Here is a 16,040-nt window from a genome sequence, read left to right on the forward strand (position 1 = left end):
TCTGCCTCTTGGTTTGCTTTCTCACTCCGATTTCCCGTACAACATTTGTTACCACCTTATTTTCTGCCACCAGGCTGTCAACCACGCAAGTCTTGCTTGCTAGTAGACCCCAGTTCCTCTTCTATAATAGCTGGCTCTTTGTAATGATGGCGAACCAAATGGGTGAATCTTGTCAGTCTTCGTCAGTAGAATCATACCCATGTGTGATATGGTGATAACTGAATTTTACAAAACAAACTGTGCCAGACCTTATCCTAAGTGCTCTGCGTCTTTTGACCCTCACAAAGCATTATGTGTAGGCAGATGCCATCATTACATTCTGTCTCCATCAAATTGATGAAGACATGGAGAAAACTGAATGCAAACAGGCTCAATGGTATGGATTGTATGGAAGCCAGCTTGGTTGCAGAGTACATGCTTTGGACCAGATTCACAGAGTACATAGCACTCACGGGTGCACACTCTGCCACAGCAAGACTTAGCTTCTCTGGAGGACTCCTGGTGTGATAGCGAGGTACAGGCTGTGAAGCTCCGATGATGGTCATGGCAGCTGGTTGCCTGCCTGGCCTCCAGGAGGCACTTAGAAAATGTGAGTTTCTCTCCTCAACGTCCTCCCCTCAAACCCCATGAAAAGGTATCTTTGAAACTACCCATCTCCATCACTGTGTTTCAGATCTGATATCTCAAGGAACCCCGATGGAGAAATGGCTGTTGAAAGGAACAAAGTCAGACTGTAAAAACATCTCTTAGGTGGGAGTCCATCCTGCAGATGAACCTATGGGTCTTGGTAACTGGGTAAGCAAGTTAATTGCTGTGTGAACATGAGGGTAGCTGGGAGGAGGCTGTCTTCCCACTATCACCCTCAAGGTTGGAGGACCCTGAGTATATTCCATGGACTTTGCAAGAACCACATAGAATCAGCCGCGTGCTGCATGCCAGGCCTGCCCTGGCCCAGCCCAGCCCAGCCCAGCCCACTCTGGCCCAGCCTGGCCCCGCCCCAGCTCTCACTTACATCCTTCTTTGCTGATGAAGGCGCCCTGGGGAGCCTGTGGGATGCCTTTCCACACAGTGATGGGCTTGGGATAGCCGGGGTCTGTGGCCCGCCGCTCCTCACTGTAGCGCCAGTATCGCTCGCCTTTGAAGAAGTAGGTCTTGCCCACAGGCTCCCAGCGCAGGGCTGTGTCGATGCCTTCACGGGGCAGACAGCTGCCCAGCTCCCCCAAGCTGTGGGGGTACCCTGGCTCCACCGTCACCTCCTTGAACACCCAGTACTTGTCACCTGTGGGCAGAAGAGTTCAGGTTCTGTCCTCTTCAGTCACTTGGGCCAAAGGTGGCAGCCAGTGCCACTTGCCTGTCTTTATAAAGTCAGTGGCAGAGAACATGAAGCCCCAGACCTGTGGGATCCCCTTAGCCCTTGCTCCAGAGGAAGCATGGTGGCAAGAAGCCAGGAGCTCATCCTGGATCCTGCGTGTAACGGCCCTGACTCCTGGGCTCTGGGCCCCCACTCTCTGGGTTTGTTTCTCACCTCCCGTGAACTCAGCCACTGCAGTGACCTCACACAGAAGGTTGCTCTCCCACATGCCCCCCAAGGACACCTGGTCCTGAGGCTACATCTCACATCATTCTCCGGCTGCACCTGGGAACCAGTGACAGGTGCCCTGAGCTCTCACAGCCCCAGCTGGCTGCCTAGAGTCCTCCTCTTCATCTCCTGCCCCCTAGGGCTCCACCCTCTTGCACTCTTTCCCTGCTCGTAGCCAGCACCTGAGGAATTCTTTTGGGTCCCCCTACAGCTGTCCCCTGCCCTTTGCATGTGGCTGCTGCCTGGTTTGGGCCTTGCGGACACTATTCACCTCAGCTCCAGGCCCTCCTCCAGGACTGCCTCCCTGCCTCTGCTCCACTGGGTGACCACTTGCCCCCAAGTCCCTGGCAGGCAATTCTCTTTTGGATTTCTGCTCACCCCCCACAACAACATCGTTCCAGGCCATATCTCATTTCTTTAAGGTGAGGCTCCTATGGCTGTCAGGTGACTGTCAGGAGGGTCTCCTCAGCTTTTGACTGCCCCCTACTCTCCATCCTTGCTCCTTTGCCTATACTGTGTCCCACTGGAGTCCCTTGCTCCCTTCTCACTAACTGTGTCTTGGTCATCTTAGGCCTGGCCCACGTCAAGACAATCAACATGAGGCAACCTAGCACAGTGCTAGGCAGGGTGGACACGTGCATGTCTCCTGCCCTCCCTTCTTTGATCACTCCAGCCTCCCTCTGGGCTCTGAAACACCTGATGGAATGGTCTGGCATAAATGTTGGTTGTCAGAAGCCTGTCCTACCTCTATATCTTGTGGGTCAACCTTGTCATGTCCCTCCTGAGTTGATTTCCTTGTCTTGTATTCCACCTGCCCATGGGAACTGTCCCGTTAGCCCTCAGTGATTCTGTCAGGGCCAGAAGGGTCCAATTAGAGCATCTCCCTCCCAGCCCAGTTCTTCCAGTTCAGATGGGAAAAAGAGGGGCCAGGAACCCTGCAGCACAGGCTGCTTTACCTTTGAAGAAGACAAATCTTCCATCAGCCCTTTCGTAGGCCGCATCGATGCGGGCAGGCAGGCCCTTCCAGAACTGCTCAATCTGCATGGGGTAGCCCTCCTGCACACGGTTATTGCGCAGGCGCCAGAACCAGCGATCCTGGAGATTGAGGAAGTAGGGAGAGAAGAGGCTCAGTCCTGGGGTTCAGGCTCGACTCAACATCTTTCCCTCAGCCCAGCCTCACAACCCTGCATGGAGAGTGCCGGCGTCTAACTTGCAAAGCTGAGGAAGACAGGATGCCCCTGGTACCCTAACTTAAAGTCTTGAGTCCCAGTAAGCCAACAGGCCAGTATTGCCAGCATAGGAAAAGGAGAGGACTGGTCACAGGAGGACAGCAGAGTCGCAGGCTCCATTTTAGCTGCTAATAGGGGCCCTGAGGGAGGCGTACAGCAGAGCTTGCAGGTGAAAGACCTTGAAGAAGAGTGTGGCCACACAGTCCCAGGTGAACAAATGGCAGCTAAGCCTACAAGAGTACAATAAAAACCTCACCTCTCCAGTGCTGCCTGGGGTTGGCCAGCAGTCTGGGCAAAAGCTGGCATTGTCAGCAAACAGTTCAGTCAGGAGGATCAAACAGGTGCAGAGAAGGAGCATGATTTGTGAATCATGGCACAAAATCTGGGCCTGGTGCAATGGTTTAGTGGCTAAATCCTTGCTTTGCATGCACTGGGATCCTGTTTGAGTACTGGCTTGTGTTCTGGCTGCTTCACTTCCCATCCAGCTCCCTGTTTGTGGCCTGGAAAAGCAGTAGAGGGTGGGCCAAAGCCCTGGGACCCTGCACCCATGTGGGAGACCCAGAGGAGGCTCCAGGCTCTTGGCTTCAAATTGGCTCAGCTCCAGCCATTGCAGCCACTTGTTTCTCTGTCTCTCCTCTCTATATATCTGCCTTTCCAATAAAAATGAAGAAATCTTAAAAAAAAAAAAAAACAGACAAAAGCTAATGCCTTTCTGGGTGTATCACAAAGCACTCTTATGTCTAGTTTAACTCTTCTTGACTTCACAACTCTAAGTCGATCTAAGAAAGGTCAAGCGCCTTGCTTACAGCCCTTTCCTGAGAGGCAGGCGGGGGGCTGGCTACTGTCCCTGTTTCCTGTTCATGCTTCAAACCTTGGGAAAGGTCTCCCCAAGGGGAACAGAGAGGCTGTGCTCAGTCACCCAGGACAAGGGAGGCATGCTGCCCAGGTGCCCCGAGGACAGCTTTCACTGCCCTCCACAAAGGGGCTGGCTGCAGCTCCAGAAAGCCTCTTCCAGAGTCATGTCTCTCCACATCCCTAATGCCTGGATGAGGCAAGGTGTTATAAATGTCCAGTCATGTTGGGTCCCATGTGAGCTGACAGACCATTCTAGATCCAGAACTCCCTGTGGAGATGGCCAGGACATTCTCCCCTGACTCTTCTTCCCAAAAACTGACCTTCCAACTGGGTGTCAGGGAATCCAGTGCAGCATCTCAGGGCAGCTGCTGCCTGGTCAGCCTGTGGGCAAACTGGGTTTACTCTGGGCAGCATTGCTTCAGGAATCCCCGGCTCCCCACCACGGCACCACCCCAGCCCCAACTCCTGGAAGTCTGCCATCTTCTTCGCCAGGCACTCATCTTTCTAGAGCAGCGACTCCCCAATGTCTCCAGTGGTGAAACTGAGGCCCAGGAAAGGGAAGAAGACCTACTCAAGGTCACAGACCTGGAATTGCTTCTGGCATCTTCCCCAGCACTCACCCCCATGAAAGTGCAGGACCTTTTCTCTTGGCCCCTTGAAAACAAGCAATTCCTTTCAGCAGAGCAAAGAAGAGATCCTGAGGTCTGGCCACTGGGTTAGCTCCTTCTCAGACCACACAGGACCCTAATCCCAGAGTGGGAGGCTTCCAGGTGCTGGGGTTGGGGAGGGAACAGGAAGGGACCACCCCCAGGGCAGGGTTGCCAGTCAACTGGCCCTACCTTAAACACAAACATCTCGCCCCGGAAGAGAGCCACTGTGTTAAAGTTGCCATCACAGATGTTGGGTTTGGCACCTGGCGTGGACGGCCGGTCCCCCAGGGGTGGCCGAGGGGGCCTGGGCTGTCGCTCATGTTTTCTCTCTGACGGAGAGTGGATCCTGCGGACCGGGAGCGTGGGGAGGGGCCGCGTGGGCTCCAGAGGCTCAGCTGGAGGTCCTGGAGAGAGGGCTGTGTCTCAGAGGGGCAGGGCAGCTCCAGCCTCCTGTCCTCTCTCCCCAGTCTTACTCCTCCAAGTGTTGAAAAAAGAACAGCTATAAGAGGGAATCCATCTTTCTTCCCACTCCCCCACCTGCCTCCCCAGTCCGGCATCTTCTCTTTTTCCTTTCCAGTTCCAAGAACACACATGCCCTTCCCAAGGGCAGCCGAGTCGTGTCCTGTTCCTTCACTGCACGCCACAGGATGCCCCAGTCTCAGCCCCTGATTCCTCATCTCACTTCAGTACCACTTCTGCCTCAGTGACTCAGACAGCTCAGTCATGCTCACCAGTGACCCCTGCGTGGCCCCATCAAGTGGTCACTGGACTCAAACTTGGACAGGCAGACCACTCATCTAGGGATCGTGGCAAGATGCAGATGACAGCCTGGGTCCTGCCCGTGTCACTGGGCTGAGGCTTGTTTGTTGAGTAGCACGCTTGCAGGGGTGCATCCTCTGAATCCCTGCCCTCATGCCCACGGAGTTGCAGCCCCAGGGCATCCTTTCTCTCTACATTTTGTCCCAAGGTTGCTGTTTCCTATCTTGGGCTATATAGTAAGATCACCTGGGGAAGCTTTTAAAACTTCAGATTCTCAGGGCTGCATTTTGGCACAGGGGGTCAAGCTACCACCTGCAATGACAGCATCCCACACAGTTGCCACTTCTAGCCCTGGCTGCTTCACTTCTGATCCAGCTCCTGGCTATGACCTGGGAGAGTAGCAGAAAATGGGCCAGGTGGTATAGTCCCAGCCACTCACATGGAAGACCAACAAACAGCTCCTGGTTTCAGCCTGGCTGCTGCTGCCATCTGGAAAGAGAGCCAATGGATGAAAGATATTTCTGTAACTCAGCCTTTCAAATAACCATTTATTTGAAAAGATATATATTTATTATTTTTTTTTTCGGAAAGGCAGATTTACAGAGAGGAGGAGAGACAAAGATCTTCCATCCACTGGTTCACTCCCCAAATGGCCTCAATGGCTCGAGCTCAGCCAATCCAAAGTGAGAAGCCAAGAGCCTCTTCTGGATGTCCCAAGGCTTTCTCTGTTGCCTTCCCAGGCCAGGGAAAATGGATCAGAAGTGGAACAACAGAGACCAAAACCAGCATCCATATGGGATGCTGACAGAGAATTTGCCTGTTGAGCCACTAAGTTGGCCCCCAAATAAGTCATCGTTAAACAAATTTAAAGCCTTCAAAATTCTCAGGAGTCACCTGAAATCAAATGCTTTGGGGGAAGGAGGGAGGGCAGCAGTGAGGCTAGATATTGGTATTTTGCCCTAGAGTCCCAGTGTGATTCTAATGGACAATCTGGCTGAGATTCCCTCCTGCAGGTTGTTCACACAGGTTCACGGGTTTAGGGATCCTCTCTGAGTTATCCAACTGCCTTTGCAATGATGGAGGTGTTCAGTATCTGCTCTGTCCCACAGAGTGATCCAGGCATATCCATGTGTGTCTATGGAGCACTTGAAGTGAGCAATGGAGTTCTTAGTGTGACTGGGGAACCAAATTTTTATTTTTTAAAGATTATGGGACCTGGCATGATGGCTCAGTAGCTAAATTCTTTTTTTTTTTTTGTACAAATTTAATGCAGTGTAGAATTGAATATTTCTTATTTTATTTTTATTACAAAGTCAGATATACAGAGAGGAGGAGAGACAGAGAGGATGATCTTCCATCTGATGGTTCATTCCCCAAGTGACTGCAACGGCCAGTGCTGCGCCAATCCGAAGCCGGGAACCAGGAACCTCTTCCGGGTCTCCCACGCGGGTGCAGGGTCCCAAAGCTTTGGGCTGTCCTCAACTGCCTTCCCAGGCCACAAGCAGGGAGCTGGATGGGAAGTGGAGCTTCTGGGATTAGAACCGGTGCCCATATGGAATCCCGGCGTGTTCAAGGTGAGGACTTTAGCTGCTAGGCCACCATGCCAGGCCCAGTAACTAATTCTTACCTTGCATGCTCTGGGATTTCATATGGGCACTGGTTCGTGTTCCCACTGCTCCACTTCCCATCCAGCTCTCTACCTGTGGCTGGGAAAGCAGTAGAGGACAGCCCAATGCCTTGGGATCCTGCACCCACACAGGAGATCCAAAAGAAGCTCCTGGCTCCTGACTTTGGATTGGTTCAGCTCTGGCCATTGTGACCATTTGGGGAGTGAACCAGCAGATGAAAGATCTTTGTCTCTCCTTCTCTATATAAAATCTGCTTTTCCAATAAAACTAAATAAATCTTTAAAAAAAATATGTATCTAAAAGGCAGAGTGATGGTGTGTTTTGGGAGGCGGAGACAGAGATCTCCCAAATGCCTGCATCAGTTGGGGCTGGGCCAGTCCAATGCTGGGACCCCGGACCTCCAGCTCCCATGTGGGTGGTAGAGACTCAAAGACTTGGGCCACCATCTGCTGCTTTCATGGTGTGTCAGCAGGAATGTGAATTTGAAATGGAGTATCCAGGATTTGAAACAAGCTTTCTGATGTGGGACATGGGCATCCCAAGTGGCAGCTTACCCCATGCTAAAATGCCTGCCCTTCAATTTTATTTTAACTAACATGTGTAAGCTTCATTGCCCGTATGTGGCAGTGGTTACTACACTGGATCCCAGAGATCTATGAACTGACCACTAATAAATCCTATTGCTGCCCTGAAAACTGAAAAAGCCAGAAACCTTGGCTTTGGCATTGACCTTCTTCTGCGTCTCCTCACCCCAACTGCATCTGAACTGTCAGCAGATCCTGTCCATTTTACCTAGAGGGTGTCTGGCTCCTGACCTGTCTCCCTTGCCTGTCCTCTATCTGTTACCTGTAGAGGCGGGGTCAACACTGTGCTGACAAGCAGGTCTCAGCTGACCTGGGCCGAACTGGAAGCTCACATACAAGTGGGGCCTGATCTGGGAGACAGGCCCAATAGGAGGCCTTTTGCAGCTCATTCAGATGGCAATTGAACGTTGTAACATTTTTCCTTTGTAAGCTCAGAGTTCTGATCATAATTCCCATGGTGTTGTATTGCTATTACTGGATAGATGTGTGGCTCTCCTGGGCTAAGGTAGCACCTGTGAGACAGCCCAGTCCCTGGGTGGCAGCAAGAAGGACTGCAGCACAGGTGGGCAGAAGGACTAGGGAGAGGAGAGAGAGAGGTGAACCTGCCCTTCGTTGGAGTCCCACCCAGGCATACCTCGGCCTTCCTTCAAGGGCACTGCTGGAGGAAGGCTGGTAGAAAGGGGAGCATTTCCAGCGTGACCCACCTGGGCCCTGCTACTCACCGTAGATCTTCTGGATGCCCTGCAGGTCGTCTTGTGGCAGCTTGAAGTTGTGTGTCTCCATGTACTGGTAGAAGGGCGCCATGATGGCACTGGGGTCGTTGGAGTGCTCCAGGCCCAGTGCATGGCCCAGCTCATGCACAGCCACCAGGAAGAGGTCATTGCCTGTAGGAAAGGGTCCAGGGCATCCAGTTAGGTCATCAGTTAACCCACCCATCCAGCAGACTCAGCATTCATCTTGTGACCAGGGCCCTTGTGCCGGCCACTGGGAACACACAGGAGGACATGGGACAGGAGCCCTGCTTTCCAGCTCAAGTGTTGGATGTAGTGAGAGGAGGTTCTTCTGTAGGTGTCTGTAAGGGATGGGGTAGGGGGTGGGGTTCACGGGAGACTCAGGGGGTTCAAGCAAGCTTTGAGGAAGATATTCAGGGCAAGCTGAAGTCTTGGATACACAGGAATGGATTTGGGAACAAAAGAGGAGGTGTGGGAGGGGGCTCCTCCTGGCAGAGGGAGCACTATAAACAAGTCCAAGTACAAGCAGTTTCATTCCACTTGGCTCTGGAGCAAAGCCTGAGGGGAGGGCAGGGGAGAGCTGAGGTCAGCCAGGCTGGCAAACGGGGCCTCATCATGCCCATGGAGGAATGTGGAGCAGCCTCTTGACCAGCAGCAGGCGCAGTGGGGGGGCTTAAGCAGGAGCGAGGGCAGCAGCAGGATGAAATCACTTTGGCTTGAGCTGTGAGGATGATGGGAGGGGGAGCAAGGCCCAAAGGCAAGAGAGCCAGTGAGGTCAGCATGGAGGCGGGTGCAAGGGTCCAGGTGGGAGACGGAAAGCATCTGTGCCCTAGTGGAGGTGGTGAGCACCAATGGAAAGTCCTGCGGAACAGCCCGCTGGCAGCCCACTTCAGGACCAGGTCAGGCCACTGCCTGGGTAGAGCACAGTACCAAGTCAGCAAGACTTGGGTCCTGGAAGAACAAACCACTGGCCAACACTGAGGCAGAGGGATTCACAGGTATGTGGGTACACAGTCCAGGCCTGGAAGAGGGACACAGAATCTACGTTGTGAACAGAGTTGGCAGTATGGCATTTGCTCCAGAGTGGCGTGGGCTCCAGAGTAGGAGGGACCACCTTCACCTTCCGCTCGACCCCTATCAACTTTGTAAACCTGGCCAGGAGGTCTACCTTCTAAGCTTTAGTGTTATGTGTAAATTGGGGAAGTCATACCTAATTCCTAACTGTTGTGTGAGGACTGAGTAAGACCACCTGCTTGTTGTCAAGGATGGTGTGTGACATTGGCTGATGGCTGTGGTGACATGAGATGGAAGTTTGACTCTTGGAACAAGCACAGGGTCAGTGGGGTTCTAGCAACCTCTTAAGGCCAGCTTCCCTGCGCTTCTGTGTTAGTCTTGAATTTGGGGAGGGAGGAGATTAAGTAGCTCCAGCTTTGGGAAAGAAATACAGAGGGCAAGGAGTTGGGCAGGCTGTGGCATCCCCAGTCCGGACTCCTGTCAGTTTGATTACAGACCCCTGCTTGCCGTGATCTCTGGCATCTGCATAGCCCCTGAACATGGTATCTCCTGGCCCTCAGGCCCACCGCACAGCCTACTGCTAGCACACACTGCCTCCCCCATAGTCCAAGGAGGCTTCCAGGTTGCAGAAGCTGGAGTCGTCCTGTCCACCCTGGCCCCAGCATCACTGGCACAGTTGCCCTACCCAAGCCCAGGGAGGGCCAGGTAGGGCTGTGCATGATCTGGCCTTCTGGCTAGAGTCTCAGGAAAAGCCAAGAAGCCCCTGGGGCAGACCCAGTCTGAGAGAGGTGCGTGCTTGCCTCTCAGCCACCATCACCTGCATCTGAAGCTGCAGACAGGAAGGAGGATGGGCAAGAACAGGACATGGTTGGCCAAGAGCCTGGGGCCGGCCTTCTGGTGGGGCAGGGCAGGTTGACAGGGAAAAGGCCAGGCCACCCCCAGCTCCCTCCTCTAGTCCCTGTCCACCTGGCAGCAGGGAGCTGTGACCTCATCGCTGAACTGCTTTCCAAACAAGGGCGGGCAGCTCAAGCAAGCGGAAGGCAGCTCTGCTTCCTGGGGTCCAGCCCTGGCTGTGCTCCTGGCTGATCCCTTGACCTGGGACAAGCTGTTCAGGCCTCAGCCTCCTGAGCAGGCGCTTCCTTGGGGGTTGTGGGAAGGAACCAGGGAACTGGCCTAAGGAGCAGAGCTCAGGACTTCCAAGGTAGGGGTTGGGAATGGGGTCTCTGAACCCTCAACTCTGCTACGCTGTCATAGCAGCACATTTCAAACCACCTCCCCTTTGCCTGCCTTGTAACAATGGGGAAAACAAGGCAGAGGGCTCATTGTGAATCAGCAGGGTGGTGCTGAGTGAGGGAGGACCAGCCTCCCAGTGCAGGATGCTCCTGAGTTCCTGGGCCTCTGGGCAAGTCCCCAGCAGTCTTCCCCATGCTCCTCATCGGCTCTGTCCCCTTTCCTGAGGTCCCCACATTCCCACCTCAAGGACTCACCCAGCCCTCGAAAGGCACTTCCCTTTTGCTCTGGTGCATAACCTCATTCCTCAAGAAGCTGAGCTCAACGCCCATCTTCCATGAAGCCTTGACGACTTCCTCTGCTAGCAGTTAACTCCTCCCCTGCCCCCCTGCATTAAGGCCGCTGGCACGCACACTCAGCAATGCTACGATGCTGAGCTCTTTCAGGGGTACAAGCCAGGCTCGGCAGGTTGAGACAACAGAACAAGGCCCAACATGCAGCATTTTCCAAGTGTGGTTGTGAGGCAGAACCCCGCGAGAACCGTCAGAAACGCAGAGTCCTGGTTTCACGCCTGCTCCGCCACCTGCAGGATGTACAGCTTCCCAGCCATTTGGCCTAGGACTTCACTTTCCCCATCTGTCTGGTGGCCTGCCCCTCTGGGGGGACGGAAGGGGCTCTGGGAAACTTTGGGGGTCGTCCCCCCGCCCCAGGCAGGAGCCGCAGAGCGTGGGGTCCACTGACTTCCGTGGTTGGCTCATTTGAAGGAAATGGGTGGGGCAGAGCAAGCTTCCGGAAGTGGTGTCAGAAAACAGCGCCATAGCAGGCCGGGGTAGTTTGCTCACACAAGATTGCAGAGAAGTGGCAAGCCGGGAGCCCCCTTACAACCAGGGAGCCTTCAAACATGCAGGAGGGCAACGTTCTGACCAAGGAGGGTTGGTTCAGAACATAAGGGATAACTTCTGTTTTTTTTTTTTTTTTGGCGTTCCTCAGGTGAAGTTTTTTTTTTTTTTAATCAAGTCAGGTTGACACGTCCTGAATCAAGTGCTATCCCTTCAAGTGTCACAAGCTGCCTCTACGTGCTTTCCCATGTCCCAGCAGCACATGGGACATAAGCTTGGTGACTTTGCGTAGAGGCAGGCCCAAGGATCTGTTCCACAAAGGAAGGGAGGGTGTCGCAGTGCACCTAACCCCAGTCGCCCCAGGAGACTGCACCCTCCCACGACAAGCGGAGTTTCTTCAGTGGATGCCTGAGGGGGCCTCAGACTCCGGGGGGAGAGAGGGTTTCAGAAGCCCCATCAGTCAGCTGTGACGCGTGGGCCTCACGTGGATTTTGCCTCAAGCACAGGGTTATGGAGGACATTCCTGAGGTAATTCGGGAAAGCAAATGCAAACTGGCTTTCAGATTTTAAGGAACTATTCTGTGGAGCTTGACAGTGATTCTATGGTTGTGTTTAAAAAATTAGTCTTCATGTGGTAGAGCCTTGGAATTCAAAGATGAGACGAAAGGATACGAGTGCCTGGGATTTCCTTTGAAATATCCCAGCCCCCAAATGAAACGAAACAAAAAACAACAAGTGTGGGTACAGAGGAAGAAACAACAGGTGTGGGCATGTGTTGAGGTGCTGGTGTCTTTGGGACAGGTCCTGTGAGCACTTGTCCCCCTTTTGTGAGTTTGAAATTGCACATAATCAAAGTTGAGGGAAAAAGAAAGCCAGCAATGGAAGAGTTCCCAGACACCACTCCCCGCTCCTTGTTGAGTTTCTGTAGAAATGAAATGAGACAGCATAGAGGTGCTCGCTAATCTTGATCCTTCTCATTCCAAAGCTCACCCAAGGCCATCTACCATGCTCCAGTTCATTGCCAGGGGCCTGCTGCTGCAGATATGAACTCCACCTGGACAGCCACACTGGGTTTTCCAGAGTCCTGACCATTGGCCATCTCGGATCATGTCTCAGAACTACTGGCCATTCCATCAGCAACGGGGTGAGTGCTAGGATGGTGCCTAGTCATGGGTCCCAGGTCCTGCCCACCACACTCACCATTGGTTCTTGCGCTCTGGGGGCGAGGCACAAGTCTTCTAATAGCAAGGAATGTGGGGTGTACCCAGCAGCAGAGCAGGCAGAAGGGGCAGCTGGAGGAAGGAGAGTGCCTTCCCATGCCTCCTTTGGACAACAACCTTGCGAAAATTCATGCATCTGTATCAGGGCTGTGATCACGCTTTTATCAGCTGGTGGTACCACGCAGAACTTCCAAAATGTTAGGACTCCTCTCCTTGTACCCAGTCAGCCGTGACTGATCCAAAACCAAGAATGAGATCAAGGGTAGGTGTGCAGAAAGCCAGGCCAGAGGGAGAGACGCCATGGCCGAGGGAGTGCAGCCTCTTTAGGAAACAGGACAGTGAGGAGTTGAACATTTCTATAATGCTGCCGAGGTGGTGTCCTGACAGCCCAGGCTGTGGGTTGCCAATCCCTCCTCCATATGCCAGTGTTCTGAAAGAGGCCATTGCTTTCTATGGGCACCACACTTGGCCTCTAAGAAAGTGGTGTTCAGAGTCCGTTTGCAGCCTGGAGCATTGCCATGGCCACAGAGATGCCTGGTGTTTCCCAACCTTGCTGGAGCGTGGGGAATCTCCTTGAGGTCTCCTGGTCATGGGCCTGTGAGTTCTTGCTTATAATAAGAACTCTGGTCAGTTCTTACCCTCAGGCAGGTTAGGGCTGTGGAACCAAGATGGCCTTTCTCAGGTTGATGGGATGCTTGCATGAGACACTCCTGGGGAATTTGTTAGGTCAAATACAGATTCCCAGCCCCAGCCCCACCCCACCTGCAAGCCAGAGAGAAACAACAGCAAGAAGTTAAGGGCCTGTAGCCTGGAATCTGCATTCTTCAGATTTGCTTATTCTGCTGTGCCTTGAGGGTTGAGAACCAGGGTGCTTAGCATGGTGGCTAAGAATGTAGGCTCTACTCTCTCTTTCAGATCAGGTGCTTCCGTTGCTCTGGCACCTTGACTCTTGGCTGACCCAGGACAGGAAATCCCCTGAGCATGGTTCCTGTGTACTGCTTAGATGGGACAATGGAGATAGCAATGTTATTTCTGGTTTGTGTACTGTCAGGAGTTCCAGGAGAGATGAGGCCTAGCAGTAGTGGAATGTGGGCAGAGAAGCCAGGGAAAGGTGAATGTCTGCAGCTTTGTAAGTGTGTCCAGGTTATTTGTTGCATGTCTCTTAGGATAACTTAGATTGTTGGGGAAGTTGAGACATAGGTCTTCAGCTTAATGGATGGACTTAAGGGTAAAGACCATTTGTTCCTCTTGGGATTATGTTTGATTGGATTATGACTGGTTGGATTGCCATTTGGACTTGTGATTTGCTATTTCTAATGTGCTCTATTATCACTAAGCTTGGTTAATAAAGACTCCTTAATAAATCTTAAAAAAAAAAAAGAATGTAGGCTCTAGAGTTATGATACCCATGCTCAGAGTCAGACTTCAGCATTCACCAACGAGGACAACTGATGTGGTCGAACATTCCTCACACCTCAGCTTAAAATGAGGATTATACTGACATCCACCAAGGCCATCATGTGTGGAAAGCACTTGGCGTAGGCCATAGGACATCAGTACTCTCCCCTACCTGCTGTCTGTTGTGGTCTCAAAGTTGGATCTTCCTGCCTTCTTCCCTCCAGTCTCCCACTGCCCTCTGCCTCCCGACAGGGTTCCTTAGGCATGCACCTGCCTCTGGCCCATAGGAACGCAGAGAGCATGTCCTGGTTTTGTATAAAATGTTTTGACCACCACCCCCTGGTCTTTGCAGGACTTTGCTTCAAGTCATGTTAGAGTTGGAAGGGACATTAGGGAACATGTAATTCAGCCCCTTCCCAGAGGAGGAGGCTGAGGGTGCACAGAGCTGGGTGGTTCAACCAGGATTTGGGCTCCAGTGCTGCGTCTACCAGCTGCATCACTGGAGCCCTGAACTCTTCATTTTAAAGGGAATATGAAAAAATAAATAAAATAAAATAACAAAACAAAAAAGGGGGGAATATGGATGTATGCATTGCCTACTGCTTGCTCTAAACATGGAGAAGAAATCCATTGGCAGCCCAAAGGATCCACTTACTCTCACTGCATGGTGTTAACTGGCTGATGGTGACACAGGGCAGGCTGTTCACGGACACTAGTATAGCCTTTGGGCCTGTGTTTGACCCAAGGGAGTGAGGCAGGCAGGCTGTTTGTGAGCTGGTGTTTGCAGACCTGCCTCTTTCTGATCCCACTTCTCACTTCTTTCTTTTACCTCCAATACTCTACTTTGCCTTCTTATTCATGGCCTAACCCATTCCCTCTTGCCCCAGTCCAATTAGACCATCTCCTAAGAGACCTATCTGTGTCATCCCTGTGGCTCTGAACCTGATGCATCCACAGAGACCCAGTGCCCATCCTCTAGTTCTTGGAGAAAAAGCTCTAGAATGCAGCCAATTAGTCCATGGAGTCCTGCAAGCTCTTCCTCAGGGATGTTTCCCTGGAAGCTGGGCAACACAGGATGTCCCCTATTTCCACCCCTTCCTGGACTTACCATCATGGTTGGCATTTCCCAGTGTCCATGGCTCATCAGAGTCAAAGTGAGTGTCTCCTCCAATTCCGGGGCCAGGGAAGTAGGCGTGGGCCAGGAATCCCCCTTCCCCATCAAATGGGGAGCTGTCACCATGGAAGCCAGAAGCAAAGAAGATCATAATGTCTGCTTCCTTCCGGTCACTTTTGATCTCATGGTACGGCACCTCTTCAAAGGTCAGTGGGGTCACCTTCTGCCACACATCAAAAGCCTGGCGAATAGCCTTCCGGGTGTCCAGCTCACCCACCTTTGGGGTGTAGTTGTGAATACTGGCAAGAGAGTTGGGGGGGATCATCAGGGCGGGACAGAGCGACTCGAAGAGCTGAAAGGGGTGTCAGAGACCACATAGCCCAGTGCAATCTGCATTTGAACCCTATAACTTTGCCATCTAGCCTGGGGGTCACTGAGCAGGCAAAGCTTTGAACCCCCATTCCTCCCCCCATCAGAGTAGCTTTGCTTTCATCTGTGTTTTTATCTTTGATCTCTGATAAATTTTCTGTTGAATAAGGGATTCTGTTCCAGTTTATAGGAAAAATACCCAACTTGGTTGATAGATAGCATTGTCTAAATTTTAAGTCTTTTTCCCAATGTAGAAAATGCACGCACTTAGAAAAGTCATTGTTAAATAGAAGAATTTAAGTCAAAATTCCCTTTAAAAAAATCTTTGGTACCAGAGACCAACATGATGGTTCAGCTGGTTAATCCTCAGTGTGTAAGTGTTGGCATCCCATATGGGCACCAAGTCCCATATGGGTTCAAGTCTCAGCTGCCCCACTTACCATCCAGCTTCCTGCTTGAGGCCTGGGAAAGCAACAGAGGATAGCTGAAAAAATCCTTTGGACCATATACCAGCATGGGAGACTTGCAGAAGGCTCCTGGCTCCTGATCAGCTTAGCTCTGGCCGTTGCGACCATTTGGGGAGTAAATCAGTGGATGAAAGATCTTTCTGTCTCTCCTTTTCTCTGTAAATCTGCCTTTTGAATAAAAATAAATCTTTAAAAAAATTTAGGTCCCAACTACTGTGGGGGAGCTCCATGTGACCTGCTATCAGCTTAGGTATTTAGGGTTGCTGGATCCACACTGCATAGCTGGGCACAAAGGGAGCATCATTACTCATGGGTGCTCTGCTCCATGAACACCAGGGGCAGTCAGTAAACTGAGGTAGAGAGAGGCTGAGTGA

The 16,040-nt window shown here is 52.2% G+C and overlaps 1 protein-coding gene across 1 annotated transcript in view; it reads right to left on the reverse strand.

The window, feature by feature from the left end:
• MMP24 (matrix metallopeptidase 24) overlaps positions 1 to 16,040 on the reverse strand; it is a 41,220-nt gene that overhangs the window by 1,922 nt on the left and 23,258 nt on the right. The window contains exons 4-8 of the mRNA XM_004586031.4: positions 14,825 to 15,129; positions 8,007 to 8,168; positions 4,503 to 4,717; positions 2,536 to 2,674; positions 1,013 to 1,279 (exon numbers count right to left, since the gene is read on the reverse strand). Of these exons, the coding sequence (XP_004586088.2) occupies positions 1,013 to 1,279; positions 2,536 to 2,674; positions 4,503 to 4,717; positions 8,007 to 8,168; positions 14,825 to 15,129 (1,088 nt within the window). The remainder of the gene's footprint in view (positions 1 to 1,012; positions 1,280 to 2,535; positions 2,675 to 4,502; positions 4,718 to 8,006; positions 8,169 to 14,824; positions 15,130 to 16,040) is intronic.

This window comes from Ochotona princeps, chromosome 22 (genome assembly GCF_030435755.1).
Source record: "Ochotona princeps isolate mOchPri1 chromosome 22, mOchPri1.hap1, whole genome shotgun sequence".
In the NCBI taxonomy this organism is placed as follows: domain Eukaryota; kingdom Metazoa; phylum Chordata; class Mammalia; order Lagomorpha; family Ochotonidae; genus Ochotona; species Ochotona princeps.